Source organism: Bombina bombina, chromosome 2 (assembly GCF_027579735.1).
Source record: "Bombina bombina isolate aBomBom1 chromosome 2, aBomBom1.pri, whole genome shotgun sequence".
In the NCBI taxonomy this organism is placed as follows: domain Eukaryota; kingdom Metazoa; phylum Chordata; class Amphibia; order Anura; family Bombinatoridae; genus Bombina; species Bombina bombina.
Window position 1 is genome coordinate 1334262778 of NC_069500.1, and position 19618 is coordinate 1334282395.

General features: G+C 41.1%; 1 protein-coding gene across 3 annotated transcripts in view; it reads left to right on the top strand.

The window, feature by feature from the left end:
- The window catches only part of ZFYVE28 (zinc finger FYVE-type containing 28), a 529419-nt gene that overhangs the window by 468811 nt on the left and 40990 nt on the right, over positions 1-19618 (top strand). For all 3 annotated transcript variants that reach the window (XM_053704206.1, XM_053704207.1, XM_053704208.1), the window contains one exon: positions 1867-1983. In XM_053704206.1, the coding sequence (XP_053560181.1) occupies positions 1867-1983 (117 nt within the window). The remainder of the gene's footprint in view (positions 1-1866; positions 1984-19618) is intronic.

A 19618-nucleotide genomic window follows, 5' to 3' on the forward strand; every position in this document is an offset into this window, starting at 1 on the left:
GATGCTCAGCCAGCATTTTATGTAGCTGAGCATCATGGGAAATGTAGTTCCAAAACCTCTGGAGAGCAAAGTTTGGACACCCCTGCTCTAGACAATACTTCAGTGAGTCATTAACCTTACCCTACATGAGGATGAAGAAGAGGCTAAAAGACTCCGTCTTGTTCACACATTGCAAAGACAAACAGTAAGGACATTGCTTATGATAATGAGCTTATAATGTGGGAGGAGTTTACTTGCAGTAATAACAATTGGAATAAAAGGGTTTAGTAATTCTGCAGTTTATTAGAACATTTTACTGTTGCACTATAACTTAAAGGGACCTTAAGCTCAAAATCTAACTCCCTATAAAATGTATAAATAATTGTAGTAAAAAAGTAGTAAGGTACTTTCATTTTGCATTTCTTTCCCTTTAGTTTAACTTTAAAAATGTATCTTTTTTTGCTGCACCTAGACTATTGACCATACAACATTTTACAAATTGGTTGCTTGATAAGTGCAGGACCTCATTTATGTCTGATTCAAATAGGATAAGGAGATAACATAACCTATTCAAAAGGATTTTCATGGTGTGCGGAAAGGCAGATCTTTTACACTGCAGTGCTTAGTTGCTTATATATACTTAGCATATATAAACACATTACTTAAATGTCCCTTTAATGAACACACACATATTACAGTTCTAGTCATCAGAATCACTTCATTAATACAGAGATAGCTGTACAATACTTGCAGAACACCATTATGTTTCTGCATTATTCACAATACAGCAGAACTGCAGATTACAAATAGTAGAATGCTATATATAAAATACCAAGTATTGCTTAATCTTATTAGCACAAAACATGCAAAACTTGATATTGATTTCAGTAGAATGCCCAGCAAAAATGTATGTACTGCAAATCAATATTTGGATGTTTGTAACGCTGCCAGGAATAATATAATGTAATCTATATAAAGCCTACTGTCAGACACTATTGTCTGCTCAGAATATTATTTAGTGTTTAAAATAGTCTAAATATCTGTTCTTTCATGTGCTATTTATTTCCAAGACATTGATTTTGTTCTTATTTTACACTTTTCTGGAAGGTTCATATACCAGGGTTGACAAATGTGTTTCAAGTAAAAGAGCCAGTAAGAATTTTCGTGCAACACTTTGTTTGAGCCAGACAAGGATATAATAATAGAGGAATAAGCCAAACAGTTTGGAGCCAGGAGTAAAGATCTGTTAGCCCTGGCTCCTGGGATTTCTCAAGCCATTTTCTATATAACCAAGGCTAAGATGCAAGTTTAGATGTCCCTAATGGATGGGCCTTTATTGGTGGAATACATTGACTTGTTTTGCTGAATTGCAAAGCAAAACCTTTTTTGTTGTTGAATTGCTTAGACAAATTAACTAAACTCTTCTAATCTGCTATGCTATAAAGATCCTCATATATACACAGCTGTGTAGGTGCACACTTTATTACCCACGATTAGACACCTGCCATACCATTTAACCTCAGCAGGGGCAGTAGGTGGCATTTCATGGCATTGTATGGGTAGTGTATCCTCCTTCTGCTACATTTATTCTATGATAACCTCACATCACCTAAATTCCAAATGTTTCTCCAAGGCATCAAAGACTAGAAAATAAAGGAGCATTGAATTTCAACATTCTTTTTTACCCTCTGTGCTTAAAATATATTGAGGGGAAACCCCAACGGTGTACAGCATATGTCTCTATATAAATTCATTACCTTGCATGGCCGATTCTCAATACTCAGCCTTGCTCCTGAGTTAGCGATATTCTAGTTTCTCTGAATGTCCATTATTATGGTAGGTTTGTGTAAATGTGATTTGTCGATAATATTATTTAATGATTTGCAGGTGTTGCTGATCAGTTGCAGACAAACTATGCAAGTGACTTAAGAAGTATCTTAAAGACTTTGTTTGAAGTGATGGCGACCAAGCAAGAAATAGATGACAAAGGAAAACAAAAGAAAGGTAACAGACAAATGTGTATTTGGATAATTTTAAAGGAATTGTCTAGTCAAAATTAAACTTCCATGATTCCGATAGGGCGTGCACTTTTAAACAACTTTCAAAATTAATTTTATCATCAAATTTTCTTTGTGCTCTGGTATTCTTTGTTGAAAGCTAAAGAATTCTAATTTCGAAGTCGTTGAAGGCCGCCTCTAATCTCAGAGCATTCTGACAGTTTTTCACAGGTAGACAGCGCTAGTTCATGTATAAAATGAACAGAACGCAACTCAGTTTAGGCAGTATTTATTACAAAGATGTAATGGCAATTAAAATCACTTACATGTAAAAATGAAATATTGAGTGTCCCACATATAGAACAGTAGACCACAATGGAGTATGCAATCCTATTAGGGCAATTTTTCACAACACCGAATCGTCTTGGACTGCAGTGCGTTTTTTATGCAGTAAGCAAGTTGTTATATGCAACAAATAGTTTTATTGTGGTTATGTTTCTTGTTTGAAACCAAATTGGATATGATATGTTTAATGCTTAGACAGCTGCAGTTTTTACAAGTTGCTCACTACATAGTGGGGACATTCTATTATATGTAACTGGTTTATTAACAAATTAGAGTGTGAGTTCATGTGTGCATATAGATAACATTGTGCTCACTCCTGTTGACTCATCACTGATTGGCTAAAATGCAAGTCTGTCAAAATTACTGAAATAAGGTGGCAGTCTACAGAGGCTTAGATACAAGGTGTTACAACAGTGTTGGTTATGCAAAACTGGGAAATGGGTAATAAATGGATTATCTATCTTTTAAAACAATACCAATTCTGAAGTAGTCTGTCTCTTTTAATCTAAAAAAATATTTTGACAAACCTTTTTTTTCTTCATAATTTTCTGACCTCTGTGTCAACATTAACCAGTGGCTGTCAATATTCAAGAAGTAAATTTATGAAAACAACTCAAAAGGTTCTTCTCCTATTTATTTGGGCATGTTTTACTATAATACCACTTTAATTCAGCATATCAGTTGTGTATTGTTTGTACAGTAGCCACGTGTGATAAGTTGCTGATTATTGATTATGCAAAGTATGCGCTCTTGCGATTCCTTTGTTAAAACATTTAAGGAACATTATAGTACAAAAGAATGGCATGCTGTTATTCATTAGAGCATGTGATTTTTTTTTTACCTCTACTGACTCTTCATATCTATGTGTTTAACCCCAGCAAAGGTTAAACACATAGATAATGTGCCACTCCGGATCCACAGAGAAATGACAGTGACACAGCAGTTCAGGTGTGGCATTTTTACAACCCCACTAATCACTGGACATTCCTGCTCTGGGCCAGCAGCAGTCTGCAGCTCCTGAACAGAACTTTTATTTCATTTTAAAGCCTTTGTGGGGGATAAACACATAGAATTGCAGGGTCATTAGTGCTAAGATGACATGCTCTAACAATGTCCCTTTAATATCTGTGAGGTATGGAAAAGGACAGGTAGTTTAATTTTATGTTACCAAACTTTAGAGAGAGGTTTGAATTTGGACACAACCCGTAAACAGGTATGCACTGTTAAAGGGACATTGTTAGAGCATGTCATCTTAGCACTATTCACCCTGCAATTCTATGTATTTATCCCCCACAAAGGCATTAACGTTTCATTAAAGTTCTGTTTAGGAGCTGCAGACAGCTGCTGGCCCAGAGCAGGAATAACCAGTGATTAGTGGGGTTGTAAAAATGCCACAGCTGACCTGCTGTGTCACTGTCATTTCTCTGTGGTTACATGTAACCATCAATCAGCAAGCACTACCTAGGTGCTAAACCAAAAATGGGCTGGCTCCTAAGCTTACATTCCTACTTTCCAAATAACAATATCAAGAGAAGGAAGAAAAATTGGTAATAGGAGTAAATCAGAAAGTTGCTTAAAATTGCCTGCTGTATCTGAATCATGAAAGAAAAAAAATTGGGTTTAATATCCCTTTCATGGGACAGACAAACCCAACATTTTCCTTTATGATTTGGATAGAACATACAATTTTAAACAGCTTTCCAATTTACTTCTGTTATCAAATGTGCTTCATTCTCTTGTTATCCTTTGCGGAAGGAACCGCATTGCCTACTGGCCGCTAGCTGATCACATCTAGTTAGCCAATCACAAGAGACTAATGTGTGCAGGCACCAATCAGCAGCTAGCTCCCACTAGTGTAGGATATGTGTGTATTCTTTTTCAACAAGGGATAACAAGAGAACAAAGCACATTTGAAAATAGGAGTGAGTCTAAAAGTGTTTTAAAATTACACACACTATCTGAATCATGCAAGTATAATTTAGAGTTTCCTATCCCTTTAAGAGCTTGCTAACTATTCTAGAATTATGGAGTTCATGAGTCTTCCATGTTAAAATTTGAAAGAAGAGAGATCTCCTGTAATTATACATTTTAGGGGCCTGTTGACCAATCTGTATATTATGAAATCGATATCTTGGACTTTTACATCCCTGAATTTTTACAGTTCATAAACTCTCTCTTACTTTTATAATATTTGAAATAAGAGAATGTATATACTTCAGACGTTCACTATAGATGTAAATAAAAGATTTCTTTCATGTAATTAGCAAGAGTCCATGAGCTAGTGACGTAGGGGATATACATTCCTACCAGGAGGGGCAAAGTTTCCCAAACCTCAAAATGCCTATAAATACACCCCTCACCACACCCACAAATCAGTTTTACAAACTTTGCCTCCCGTGGAGGTGGTGAAGTAAGTTTGTGCTAGATTCTACGTTGATATGCGCTTCGCAGCAGGCTGGAGCCCGGTTTTCCTCTCAGTGTGCAGTGAATGTCAGAGGGATGTGAAGAGAGTATTGCCTATTTGAATTCAATGGTCTCCTTCTACGGGATCTATTTCATAGGTTCTCTGTTATCGGTCGTAGAGATTCATCTCTTACCTCCCTTTTCAGATTGACGATATACTCTTATATACCATTACCTCTACTGATTCTCGTTTCAGTATTGGTTTGGCTTTATACTACATGTAGATGAGTGTCCTGGGGTAAGTAAGTCTTATTTTTTGTGACACTCTAAGCTATGGTTGGGCACTTTTATATAAAGTTCTAAATATATGTGTTTAAACATTTATTTGCCTTGATTCAGGATGATCAATATTCCTTATTTCCGACAGTCGGTTTCATTATTTGGGATAATGCATATGAATAAATCATTTTTTCTTACCTTAAAATTGACTTTTTTCCCTGTGGGCTGTTAGGCTCGCGGGGGCTGAAAATGCTTCATTTCTCTTGTTAAGTGTGTTCAGTCCACGGGTCATCCATTACTTATGGGATATATTCTCCTTCCCAACAGGAAGTTGCAAGAGGATCACCCAAGCAGAGCTGCTATATAGCTCCTCCCCTCACATGTCATATCCAGTCATTCTCTTGCAACCCTCAACAAAGAAGGAGGTCGCGAGAGGAGCTGGAGTTTTTACTTAATTATTCTTCAATCAAAAGTTTGTTATTTTAAATGGCACCGGAGTGTGCTGTTTTTCTATCTCAGGCAGTATTTGGAAGAAGAAACTGCCTGCGTTTTCTATGATCTTAGCAGGCGTAACTAAGATCCACTGGCTGTTCTCGACATTCTGAGGAGTGGGGTAACTTCAGAAAATGGGAATAGCATGCGGGGTCTCCCGCAAATGAGGTATGTGCAGTACAATATTTTCTGGGAATGGAATTGACTAAGGAAACACTGCTGTTACCCGTATGATGTAAGTACAGCCTTAAATGCAGTAGTAGTGACTGGTATCAGGCTGATAAATGTATGCACAGTAGAGTTATTTTCTAGGGACTAGAATTTGACTGAAAAAATACTGTTAATACTGATATAATGTGTGAGCCTTAACTGCAGTAGAAGCGACTGGTAGCAGGCTTAGTAATAACTTTACACAGCATCTGAAATGTTGTTTTTTAAAACGTTTACTGGCATGTTAATCGTTTTGTGAGGTACTTTGGTGATAAATCTTTTTGGGCATGATTTTTTTCCACACGGCTAACGTATATTTCTCCAACATAGGTGTGTCCGGTCCACGGCGTCATCCTTACTTGTGGGATATTCTCTTCCCCAACAGGAAATGGCAAAGAGCCCAGCAAAGCTGGTCACATGATCCCTCCTAGGCTCCGCCTACCCCAGTCATTCTCTTTGCCGTTGTACAGGCAACATCTCCACGGAGATGGCTTAGAGTTTTTTAGTGTTTAACTGTAGTTTTTCATTATTCAATCAAGAGTTTGTTATTTTCAAATAGTGCTGGTACGTACTATTTACTCAGAAACAGAAAAGAGATGAAGAATTCTGTTTGTATGAGGAAAATGATTTTAGCAACCGTAACTAAAATCCATGGCTGTTCCACACAGGACTGTTGAGAGCAATTAACTTCAGTTGGGGGAACAGTGTGCAGTCTCTTACTGCTTGAGGTATGACACATTCTAACAAGACGATGTAATGCTGGAAGCTGTCATTTTCCCTATGGGATCCGGTAAGCCATGTTTATTACGATTGTAAATAAGGGCTTCACAAGGGCTTATTTAAACTGTAGACTTTTTCTGGGCTAAATCGATTGATTATTAACACATATTTAGCCTTGAGGAATCATTTTATATGGGTATTTTGATATAATAATATCGGCAGGCACTGTTTTAGACACCTTATTCTTTAGGGGCTTTCCCAAAGCATAGGCAGAGTCTCATTTTCGCGCCGGTGTTGCGCACTTGTTTTTGAGAGGCATGGCATGCAGTCGCATGTGAGAGGAGCTCTGATACTTATAAAAGACTTCTGAAGGCGTCATTTGGCTGTGGTGAAAATTTGGTGAATTTTGAACAATTCCTTCATGTTTTTTCGCAATTGCAGTAATAAAGTGTGTTCAGTTTAAAATTTAAAGTGACAGTAACGGTTTTATTTTAAAACGTTTTTTGTACTTTCTGTTCAAGTTTATGCCTGTTTAACATGTCTGAACTACCAGATAGACTGTGTTCTGAATGTGGGGAAGCCAGAATTCCTATTCATTTAAATAAATGTGATTTATGTGATAATGACAATGATGCCCAAGATGATTCCTCAAGTGAGGGGAGTAAGCATGGTACTGCATCATTCCCTCCTTCGTCTACACGAGTCTTGCCCACTCAGGAGGCCCCTAGTACATCTAGCGCGCCAATACTCCTTACTATGCAACAATTAACGGCTGTAATGGATAATTCTGTCAAAAACATTTTAGCCAAAATGAACCCTTGTCAGCGTAAGCGTGGCTGCTCTGTTTTAGTTACTGAAGAGCATGACGACGCTGATATTAATATCTCTGAAGGGCCCCTAACCCAATCTGAGGGGGCCAGGGAGGTTTTGTCTGAGGGAGAAATTACTGATTTAGGGAACATTTCTCAGCAGGCTGAATCTGATGTGATTACATTTAAATTTAAATTGGAACATCTCCGCATTTTGCTTAAGGAGGTATTATCCACTCTGGATGATTGTGAAAATTTAGTCATCCCAGAGAAACTATGTAAAATGGACAAGTTCCTAGAGGTGCCGGGGCTCCCAGAAGCTTTTCCTATACCCAAGCGGGTGGCGGACATTGTTAATAAAGAATGGGAAAGGCCCGGTATTCCTTTCGTCCCTCCCCCCATTTTTAAAAAATTGTTTCCTATGGTCGACCCCAGAAAGGACTTATGGCAGTCAGTCCCTAAGGTCGAGGGAGCGGTTTCTACTTTAAACAAACGCACCACTATTCCCATAGAGGATAGTTGTGCTTTCAAAGATCCTATGGATAAAAAATTAGAAGGTTTGCTTAAAAAGATGTTTGTTCAGCAGGGTTACCTTCTACAACCCATTTCATGCATTGTCCCTGTCACTACTGCCGCATATTTCTGGTTTGATGAACTGCTTAAGGTGCTCGATAGTGACTCTCCTCCTTATGAGGAGATTATGGACAGAATCAATGCTCTCAGCCCCCGATCCGGGACCGGATCTGGTGGGGGGCAGACTCTCTCTCTTCGCTCAGGCTTGGGCAAGAGATGTTCTGGATCCTTGGGCGCTAGAAATAGTCTCCCAGGGTTATCTTCTGGAATTCAAGGGACTTCCCCCAAGGGGGAGGTTCCACAGGTCGCAGTTGTCTTCAGACCACATAAAAAGACAGGCGTTCTTACATTGTGTAGAAGACCTGTTAAAAATGGGAGTGATTCATCCTGTTCCATTAAGAGAACAGGGGATGGGGTTCTACTCCAATCTGTTCATAGTTCCCAAAAAAGAGGGAACGTTCAGACCAATCCTAGATCTCAAGATCTTAAACAAATTTCTCAAGGTCCCATCGTTCAAGATGGAAACCATTCGAACTATCCTTCCTTCCATCCAGGAAGGTCAATTCATGACCACGGTGGATTTAAAGGATGCGTATCTACATATTCCTATCCACAAGGAACATCATCGGTTCCTAAGGTTTGCATTCCTGGACAAACATTACCAGTTCGTGGCGCTTCCTTTCGGATTAGCCACTGCTCCAAGGATTTTCACAAAGGTACTAGGGTCCCTTCTAGCGGTGCTAAGACCAAGGGGCATTGCAGTAGTACCTTACCTGGACGACATTCTGATTCAAGCGTCGTCCCTTCCTCAAGCAAAGGCTCACACGGACATTGTCCTGGCCTTTCTCAGATCTCACGGCTGGAAAGTGAACGTGGAAAAGAGTTCTCTATCCCCGTCAACAAGGGTTCCCTTCTTGGGAACAATTATAGACTCCTTAGAAATGAGGATCTTTCTAACAGAGGCCAGAAAAACAAAGCTTCTGGACTCTTGTCGGATACTTCATTCCGTTCCTCTTCCTTCCATAGCTCAGTGCATGGAAGTGATCGGGTTGATGGTGGCGGCGATGGACATAGTTCCTTTTGCGCGCATTCATCTAAGACCATTACAACTGTGCATGCTCAGTCAGTGGAATGGGGACTATACAGACTTGTCTCCGAAGATACAAGTAAATCAGAAGACCAGAGACTCACTCCGTTGGTGGCTGTCCCTGGACAATCTGTCTCAAGGGATGATGTTCCACAGACCAGAGTGGGTCATTGTCACGACCGACGCCAGTCTGATAGGCTGGGGCGCGGTCTGGGGATCCCTGAAAGCTCAGGGTCTTTGGTCTCGGGAAGAATCTCTTCTACCGATAAATATTCTGGAACTGAGAGCGATATTCAATGCTCTCCAGGCCTGGCCCCAGCTTGCGAGGACCAGGTTCATACGGTTTCAATCAGACAACATGACGGCTGTTGCGTACATCAACCATCAGGGGGGAACAAGGAGTTCCCTAGCGATGGAAGAAGTAACCAAAATTATTCTTTGGGCGGAGTCTCACTCCTGCCACCTGTCTGCTATCCACATCCCAGGAGTGGAAAATTGGGAAGCGGATTTTCTGAGTCGGCAGACATTGCATCCGGGGGAGTGGGAACTCCATCCGGAAATCTTTGCCCAAGTCACTCACCTGTGGGGCATTCCAGACATGGATCTGATGGCCTCTCGTCAGAACTTCAAAGTTCCTTGCTACGGGGCCAGATCCAGGGATCCCAAGGCGGCTCTAGTGGATGCACTAGTAGCACCTTGGACCTTCAAACTAGCTTATGTGTTCCCGCCATTTCCTCTCATCCCCAGGCTGATAGCCAGGATCAAGCAGGAGAGGGCGTCGGTGATCTTGATAGCTCCTGCGTGGCCACGCAGGACTTGGTATGCAGATCTGGTGAATATGTCATCGGCTCCACCTTGGAAGCTACCTTTGAGACGAGACCTTCTTGTTCAGGGTCCGTTCGAACATCCGAATCTGGTTTCACTCCAGCTGACTGCTTGGAGATTGAACGCTTGATTTTATCGAAGCGAGGATTCTCAGATTCTGTTATCGATACTCTTGTTCAGGCCAGAAAGCCTGTGACTAGAAAGATTTACCACAAAATTTGGAAAAAATATATCTGTTGGTGTGAATCTAAAGGATTCCCTTGGGACAAGGTTAAGATTCCTAGGATTCTATCCTTCCTTCAAGAAGGATTGGAAAAAGGATTATCTGCAAGTTCCCTGAAGGGACAGATTTCTGCCTTGTCGGTATTACTTCACAAAAAGCTGGCAGCTGTGCCAGATGTTCAAGCCTTTGTTCAGGCTCTGGTTAGAATCAAGCCTGTTTACAAACCTTTGACTCCTCCTTGGAGTCTCAATTTAGTTCTTTCAGTTCTTCAGGGGGTTCCATTTGAACCCTTACATTCCGTTGATATTAAGTTATTATCTTGGAAAGTTTTGTTTTTAGTTGCGATTTCTTCTGCTAGAAGAGTCTCAGAATTATCTGCTCTGCAGTGTTCTCCTCCTTATCTGGTGTTCCATGCAGATAAGGTGGTTTTACGTACTAAACCTGGTTTTCTTCCAAAAGTTGTTTCTAACAAAAACATTAACCAGGAGATTATCGTACCTTCTCTGTGTCCAAAACCAGTTTCAAAGAAGGAACGTTTGTTGCACAATTTGGATGTTGTTCGCGCTCTAAAATTCTATTTAGATGCTACAAAGGATTTTAGACAAACATCTTCCTTGTTTGTTGTTTATTCCGGTAAAAGGAGAGGTCAAAAAGCAACTTCTACCTCTCTCTCTTTTTGGATTAAAAGCATCATCAGATTGGCTTACGAGACTGCCGGACGGCAGCCTCCCGAAAGAATCACAGCTCATTCCACTAGGGCTGTGGCTTCCACATGGGCCTTCAAGAACGAGGCTTCTGTTGATCAGATATGTAGGGCAGCGACTTGGTCTTCACTGCACACTTTTACCAAATTTTACAAGTTTGATACTTTTGCTTCTTCTGAGGCTATTTTTGGGAGAAAGGTTTTGCAAGCCGTGGTGCCTTCCATTTAGGTGACCTGATTTGCTCCCTCCCTTCATCCGTGTCCTAAAGCTTTGGTATTGGTTCCCACAAGTAAGGATGACGCCGTGGACCGGACACACCTATGTTGGAGAAAACAGAATTTATGTTTACCTGATAAATTTCTTTCTCCAACGGTGTGTCCGGTCCACGGCCCGCCCTGGTTTTTTTAATCAGGTCTGATATTTTATTTTCTTTAACTACAGTCACCACGGTACCATATGGTTTCTCCTATGCAAATATTCCTCCTTAACGTCGGTCGAATGACTGGGGTAGGCGGAGCCTAGGAGGGATCATGTGACCAGCTTTGCTGGGCTCTTTGCCATTTCCTGTTGGGGAAGAGAATATCCCACAAGTAAGGATGACGCCGTGGACCGGACACACCGTTGGAGAAAGAAATTTATCAGGTAAACATAAATTCTGTTTTCTGCATAGAAACCGTTATATCAGGTCTCCCACTTTTGTAATAGGAGTGGGAGGGACCTTTTTTAGCGCCTTGTTGCGCAGTTAAAATTCTAGCACAGTCTTCCTGCTTCTTCCTCTTTGATCCAGGACGTCTCCAGAGAGCTCAGGGATCTTCAAAATTCGTTTTTGAGGGAGGTAATCAGTCACAGCAGACCTGTGACAGTGTGCTGGACTGTGATAAAAGCGTTAAATCTTAATTTGATATCGTTTTTTTGGGTACTGAGGGGTTAATCATCCTTTTGCTAATGGGTGCAATCCTCTGCTAATTAATACATTTAAAGAATTGTTGACTATAACTGAACTAGTTCTTTGTTATTCAATTGTGTTTTTTAAAAAAGCGCTGCAGCGTTTTTTATATTGCTTGTAAACTTATTGAAGTAATTTCCAAGCTTGCTAGCTTCATTGCTAGTCTGTTTAAACATGTCTGATACAGAGGAATCTGCTTGTTCATTATGTTTAAAAGCCGATGTGGAGCCCAATAGAAATATGTGTACCAATTGTATTGGTATTACTTTGAATAAAAGTCAATCTGTACCGATAAAGAAATTATCACCAGACAACGAGGGGGAAGTTATGCCGTCTAACTCTCCTCACGTGTCAGTACCTTCGTCTCCCGCTCGGGAGGTGCGTAAGATTGAGGCGCCAAGTACATCAAGGCCCTTACAAATCACTTTACATGATATGGCTAATGTTATGAAAGAAGTATTATACAATATGCCCGAGTTAAGAGGCAAGCGCGACAGCTCTGGGTTAAGGACAGAGCGCGCCGATGACACGAGAGCCATGTCTGATACTGCGTCACAATTTGCAGAACATGAGGACGGAGAGCTTCATTCTGTGGGTGATGGTTCTGATTCGGGGAGACCGGATTCAGAAATTTCAAATTTTAAATTTAAGCTTGAGAACCTCCACGTGTTGCTAGGGGAGGTGTTAGCGGCTCTGAATGATTGTGACACGGTGGCAATCCCAGAGAAATTATGTAGGCTGGATAAATACTATGCGGTACCGGTGTGTACTGACGTTTTTCCTATACCAAAGAGGCTTACAGAGATTATTAGCAAGGAGTGGGATAGACCCGGTGTGCCTTTTTCCCCTCCTCCGATATTTAGAAAAATGTTCCCTATAGACGCCACCACACGAGACTTATGGCAGACGGTCCCTAAGGTGGAGGGAGCAGTTTCTACTTTAGCCAAGCGTACCACTATCCCGGTGGAGGATAGCTGTGCTTTCTCAGATCCAATGGATAAAAAATTAGAGGGTTACCTTAAGAAAATGTTTGTTCAACAAGGTTTTATATTACAGCCTCTTGCATGCATTGCGCCTGTCACTGCTGCAGCGGCATTCTGGTTTGAGTCTCTGGAAGAGGCGATTCGCACAGCATCATTGGATGAATCTTTGAGCAAGATTAGAACCCTTAAGCTGGCTAATGCGTTTGTTTCGGATGCCGTAGTGCATTTAACCAAACTTACGGCTAAGAATTCCGGATTCGCCATACAGGCGCGCAGAGCGCTATGGCTTAAATCCTGGTCAGCAGATGTAACTTCTAAGTCTAAACTACTAAACATTCCTTTCAAAGGGCAGACCTTATTCGGGCCCGGCTTGAAGGAAATTATTGCTGACATTACTGGAGGTAAGGGCCACACCCTTCCTCAGGACAGGGCCAAATCAAAGGCCAAACAGTCTAATTTTCGTGCCTTTCGTAATTTCAAGGCAGGAGCAGCATCAACTTCCTCCGCTCCAAAACAGGAAGGAACTACTGCTCGTTACAGACAAGGTTGGAAAGGCAACCAGTCATGGAACAAGGGCAAGCAGGCCAGAAAGCCTACTTCCGCCCCTAAGACAGCATGAAGACAGGGCCCCCTTTCCGGAGACGGATCTAGTGGGGGGCAGACTTTCTCTCTTCGCCCAGGCTTGGGCAAGAGATGTACAAGATCCCTGGACGTTGGAGATTATATCTCAGGGATATCTTCTGGATTTCAAAACTTCTCCTCCACAAGGGAGGTTTCATCTGTCAAGGTTATCAACAAACCTAGTAAAGAAAGAGGCATTTCTACAATGTGTACAAGACCTCTTAGTGATGGGAGTGATCCACCCAGTTCCGCGAACGGAACAGGGGCAAGGGTTTTATTCAAATCTGTTTGTGGTTCCCAAGAAAGAGGGAACTTTCAGACCAATCTTAGACTTAAAAATCTTAAACAAATTCCTAAGGGTTCCGTCGTTCAAGATGGAAACCATTCGGACCATCCTACCCATGATCCAAGAGGGTCAATATATGACCACAGTGGACTTAAAGGATGCCTACCTTCACATACCGATTCACAAAGATCATTATCGGTACCTAAGGTTTGCCTTTCTAGACAGGCATTACCAGTTTGTAGCTCTTCCCTTCGGGTTAGCTACGGCCCCGAGAATTTTTACAAAGGTTCCTAGACGACATTCTGATACAAGCGTCAAGTTTTCAAAATGCAAAGTCTTAATGGTCGCGGCAATGGACATAGTGCCATTTGCGTGCCTACATCTCAGACCACTGCAACTATGCATGCTAAGTCAATGGAACGGGGATTACTCAGATCTGTCCCCTTTGCTAAATCTGGACCAGGAGACCAGAGATTCTCTTCTCTGGTGGTTGTCACGGGTTCATCTGTCCAAAGGAATGACTTTTCGCAGACCAGATTGGACGATTGTAACAACAGATGCCAGCCTACTAGGCTGGGGAGCAGTCTGGAACTCCCTGAAGGCTCAGGGATCGTGGACTCAGGAGGAGAGACTCCTCCCGATAAACATTCTAGAATTAAGAGCAATATTCAATGTTCTTCTAACTTGGCCTCAGTTAGCAACACTGAGGTTCATCAGATTTCAGTCGGACAACATCACGACTGTGGCTTACATCAATCATCAAGGGGGAACCAGGAGTTCCCTAGCGATGTTGGAAGTCTCGAAGATAATTCGCTGGGCAGAGTCTCACTCTTGCCACCTGTCAGCGATCTACATCCCAGGCGTGGAGAACTGGGAGGCAGATTTTCTAAGTCGACAGACCTTTCATCCGGGGGAGTGGGAACTTCACCCGGAGGTATTTGCTCAACTGATTCGTCGTTGGGGCAAACCGGATCTGGATCTCATGGCATCTCGCCAGAACGCCAAGCTTCCTTGTTACGGATCCAGGTCCAGGGACCCGGGTGCGGTGCTGGTAGATGCACTAGCAGCCCCTTGGGTTTTCAACATAGCTTATGTGTTTCCACCTTTTCCATTGCTACCTCGACTGATTGCCAGGATCAAACAGGAGAGGGCATCAGTGATTCTGATAGCGCCTGCGTGGCCACGCAGGAACTGGTATGCAGACCTAGTGGACATGTCGTCCTGTCCACCATGGTCTCTACCCCTGAGGCAGGACCTTCTAATCCAGGGTCCTTTCAACCATCCAAACCTAATTTCTCTGAGGCTGACTGCTTGGAAATTGAACGCTTGATTCTATCAAAGCGTGGGTTTTCGGATTCGGTTATTGATACATTAATACAGGCTCGGAAACCTGTTACCAGAAAAATTTACCACAAGATATGGCGTAAATATTTATATTGGTGTGAATCCAAGAGTTACTCATGGAGTAAGGTTAGGATTCCTAGGATATTGTCTTTTCTACAAGAGGGTTTAGAAAAGGGCTTATCCGCTAGTTCGCTAAAGGGACAGATTTCTGCTCTGTCTATTCTTTTACACAAGCGTCTGGCAGAGAATCCAGACGTCCAGGCTTTTTGTCATGCTTTGGCTAGGATTAAACCTGTGTTTAAAACTGTTGCTCCTCCGTGGAGCTTAAACTTGGTTCTTAAAGTTCTTCCGTTTGAACCCCTTCATTCCATTGATATTAAGCTTTTATCTTGGAAAGTTCTGTTTTTGATGGCTATTTCCTCGGCTCGAAGAGTCTCTGAGTTATCTGCCTTACATTGTGATTCTCCTTATCTGATCTTTCATTCAGACAAGGTAGTCCTGCGTACTAAACCTGGGTTTTTACCTAAGGTTGTTTCTAACAGGAATATCAATCAAGAGATTGTTGTTCCATCGTTATGTCCTAATCCTTCTTCAAAGAAGGAACGTCTTTTGCATAATCTAGACGTGGTCCGTGCCCTGAAGTTCTACTTACAGGCAACTAAAGATTTTCGACAAACTTCTCTGTTTGTCGTTTACTCTGGACAGAGGAGAGGTCAAAAGGCTTCGGCTACCTCTCTCTCTTTTTGGCTTCGTAGCATAATACGCTTAGCCTATGAGACTGCTGGACAGCAGCCTCCTGAAAGAATTACAGCTCATTCCACTAGAGCTGTGGCTTCCACCTGGGCCTTTAAGAATGAGGCCTCTGTTGAACAGATTTGCAAGGCTGCAACTTGGTCTTCACTTCATACTTTTTCCAAATTTTACAAATTTGACACTTTTGCTTCTTCGGAGGCTGTTTTTGGGAGAAAGGTTCTACAGGCAGTGGTTCCTTCTGTTTAATGTTCCTGCCTTGTCCCTCCCATCATCCGTGTACTTTAGCTTTGGTATTGGTATCCCATAAGTAATGGATGACCCGTGGACTGTACACACTTAACAAGAGAAAACATAATTTATGCTTACCTGATAAATTTATTTCTCTTGTAGTGTGTTCAGTCCACGGCCCGCCCTGTCTTTTTGAGGCAGGTTCTAAATTTTAAATTATAACTCCAGTCACCACTGCACCCTATAGTTTCTCCTTTCTCGTCTTGTTTCGGTCGAATGACTGGATATGACATGTGAGGGGAGGAGCTATATAGCAGCTCTGCTTGGGTGATCCTCTTGCAACTTCCTGTTGGAAAGGAGAATATATCCCATAAGTAATGGATGACCCGTGGACTGAACACACTACAAGAGAAATAAATTTATCAGGTAAGCAAAAATTATGTTTTTATTGCGTCATTCTTGGCGCTGACTTTTTTGGCGCAAAAAATTTCTTTGTCATTTCCGGCGTCATACTTGTCGCCGGAAGTTGTTCGTGTTTGCGTAATTTTTTTGACGTTTTGAGCTAAAAATGTCGGTGTCACCGGATGTGGCGTCATTCTTGGCGCCAAAAGCATTTAGGCGCCAATAATGTGGGCGTCTTATTTGGCGCTAAAAAATGTGGGCGTCATTTTTGTCTCCACCTTTTTTCACATTATTTAAGTCTCATTTTTCATTTGCTTCTGGTTGCTAGAGGCTTGTTCATTGGCATTTTTTCCCATTCCTGAAACTGTCTTTTAAGGAATTTGATAGATTTTGCTTTATATGTTGTTTTTTCTCTTACATATTGCAAGATGTCTCAGATTGACCCTGGATCAGAAGCTACTTCTGGAAAAACGCTGCCTGATGCTGGTTCTACCAAAGTTAAGTGTATTTGCTGTAAACTTGTGGTAACTGTTCCATCAACATCTAATAATCAGGATGTTCCTGTTAATATAAGAGATTTTGTTTCTAAATCTATTAGGAAGGCTATGTCTGTTATTCCTCCTTCCAGTAAACGTAAAAGGTCTTTTAAAACTTCACATTTTTCAGATGAATTTTTAAATGAACATCATCATTCTGATTTGTCTGTTTCTGATGATGATTTTTCTGGTTCAGAGGATTCTGTCTCAGATATTGACACTGATAAATCTTCATATTTATTTAAAATGGAATTTATTCGTTCTTTACTTAAAGAAGTTTTAATCGCATTAGAGATGGAGGAATCTAGTCCTCTTGATACTAAATCTACTAAGCGTTTAAATTCGTTTTTTAAACCTCCTTTAGTTATTTCGGAAGTTTTTCCTGTCCCTGATGCTATTTCTGAAGTAATTTCTAGGGAATGGAATAATCTGGGTAATTCATTTACTACTCCTAAAAGGTTTAAGAAATTGTATCCTGTGCCATCTGACAGATTAGAGTTTTGGGACAAAATCCCTAAAGTTGATGGGGCTATCTCTACTCTCGCTAAACGTACTACTATTCCTACGGCAGATAGTACTTCCTTTAAGGATCCTTTAGATAGAAAAATTGAATCCTTTCTAAGGAAAGCTTATTTATGTTCAGGTAATCTTCTTAGGCCTGCTATTTCTTTGGCTGATGTTGCGGCAGCTTCCACTTTTTGGTTGGAGGCTTTGGCACAACAAGTGCCAGATCATAATACTCATAGCATTGTTAAACTTCTTCAACATGCTAATAACTTTATTTGTGATGCCATCTTTGATATCATTAGAGTTGATGTCAGGTATATGTCTTTAGCTATTTTAGCTAGAAGAGCTTTATGGCTTAAAACTTAGAATGCAGATATGTCTTCTAAGTCAACTTTGCTTTCCCTTTCTTTCCAAGGTAATAAATTGTTTGGTTCCCAGTTGGATTCTATTATTTCAACTGTTACTGGGGGGAAAGGAACTTTTTTTCGTTCCTTTCGTCAGAATAAGGAACAGAAGCCTGATCCTTCCCCTAAAGGAACGGTTTTCTGTTTGGAAACCATCTCCAGTCTGGAATAAATCCAAGCCTTTCAGAAAGCCAAAGCCATCTCCCAAGTCCACATGAAGGTGCGGCCCTCATTCCAGCACAGCTGGTAGGGGGCAGATTACGATTTTTCAAAGAAATTCTATCAATTCGATTCACAGTCTTTGGATTCAGAACATTGTTTCACAAGGGTACAGAATAGGTTTCAAGGTAAGGCCTCCTGCAAGAAGATTTTTTCTTTCTCGCATTCCAATAAACCCAGTGAAAGCTCAAACATTTCTGAAATGTGTTTCAGATCTAGAGTTGGCTGGAGTAATTGTGCCAGTTCCAGTTCTGGAACAGGGTCTGGGGTTTTACTCAAATCTATTCATTGTACCAAAGAAGGAGAATTCCTTCAGACCAGTTCTGGATTTAAAAATATTGAATCGTTTTGTAAGGATACCAACATTCAAAATGGTAACTATAAGGACTATTCTGCCTTTTGTTCAGCAAGGGCATTATATGTCCACAATAGATTTACAGGATGCATATCTGTATATTCCGATTCATCCAGATCACTTTCAGTTTCTGAGATTCTCTTTTCTAGACAAGCATTACCAGTTTGTGGCTCTGCCGTTCGGCCTAGCAACAGCTCCAAGGATTTTTTCAAAGGTTCTCGGTGCCCTTCTATCTGTAATCAGAGAACAGGGTATTGTGGTATTTCCTTATTTGGACGATATCTTGGTACTTGCTCAGTCTTCACATTTAGCAGAATTTCATACGAATCGACTTGTGTCGTTTCTTCAAGAACATGGTTGGAGGATCAATTTACCAAAGAGTTCATTGATTCCTCAAATAAGGGTAACCTTTTTAGGTTTCCAAATAGATTCAGTGTCCATGACTTTGTCTCTGACGGACAAGAGACGTCTGAAATTGGTTTCAGCTTGTCGAAACCTTCAGTCTCAATCATTCTCTTCGGTAGCCTTATGCATGGAAATTCTAGGTCTTATGACTGCTGCATCGGACGCGATCCCCTTTGCTCGTTTTCACATGCGACCTCTTCAGCTTTGTATGCTGAACCAGTGGTGCAGGGATTATACTAAAATATCACAGTTAATATCTTTAAATCCGATTGTACGACACTCTCTGACGTGGTGGACAGATCACCATCGTTTAGTTCAAGGGGCTTCTTTTGTTCTTCCAACCTGGACTTTGATCTCAACAGATGCGAGAGGTTTTTTCCCCACAAATCGTTCCTAAAGGGCAGGTAGGCGCCACAGCAGAGCTGTGGCAAGGTGCTGAACGTTATTTTACCGGTTTTGAAGTTTTTTCAATCCGGTTTTTACATTAAGGGGTTAATTGTTTTTTTGCATAGTGGTGCAAAGTTACTAAGGCTTTATGATGCTACTATTAAAATGTTGTTTTGTTTACTGCTTTTTTACATTGTTTTGCAGTGTTTGTACAGCTTTTTTCTCTTAAAGGCACAGTACAATTTTTGTTTAAAGTGTTATTTTCTTTAATTAAAGTGTTTTCCAAGCTTGTTTGTTTCATTACTAGCCTGTTTAACATGTCTGACACCAAGGAAAATCCTTGTTCTATGTGTTTAGAAGCCATTGTGGAACCCCCTCTTAGAATGTGTCCCACTTGCACTAATATGTCTATAAATTATAAAGAGCATATTTTAGCACTTAAAAATATTGCAATAGATGATTCTCAGTTAGAAGGAAATGAGGGTTTAGCCTCTAGCTCTCCCCAAGTGTCACAACCAGTAACGCCCGCACAAGTGACGCCAAGTACCTCTAATGCGTCAAATTCATTTACTTTACAAGACATGGCCATAGTTATG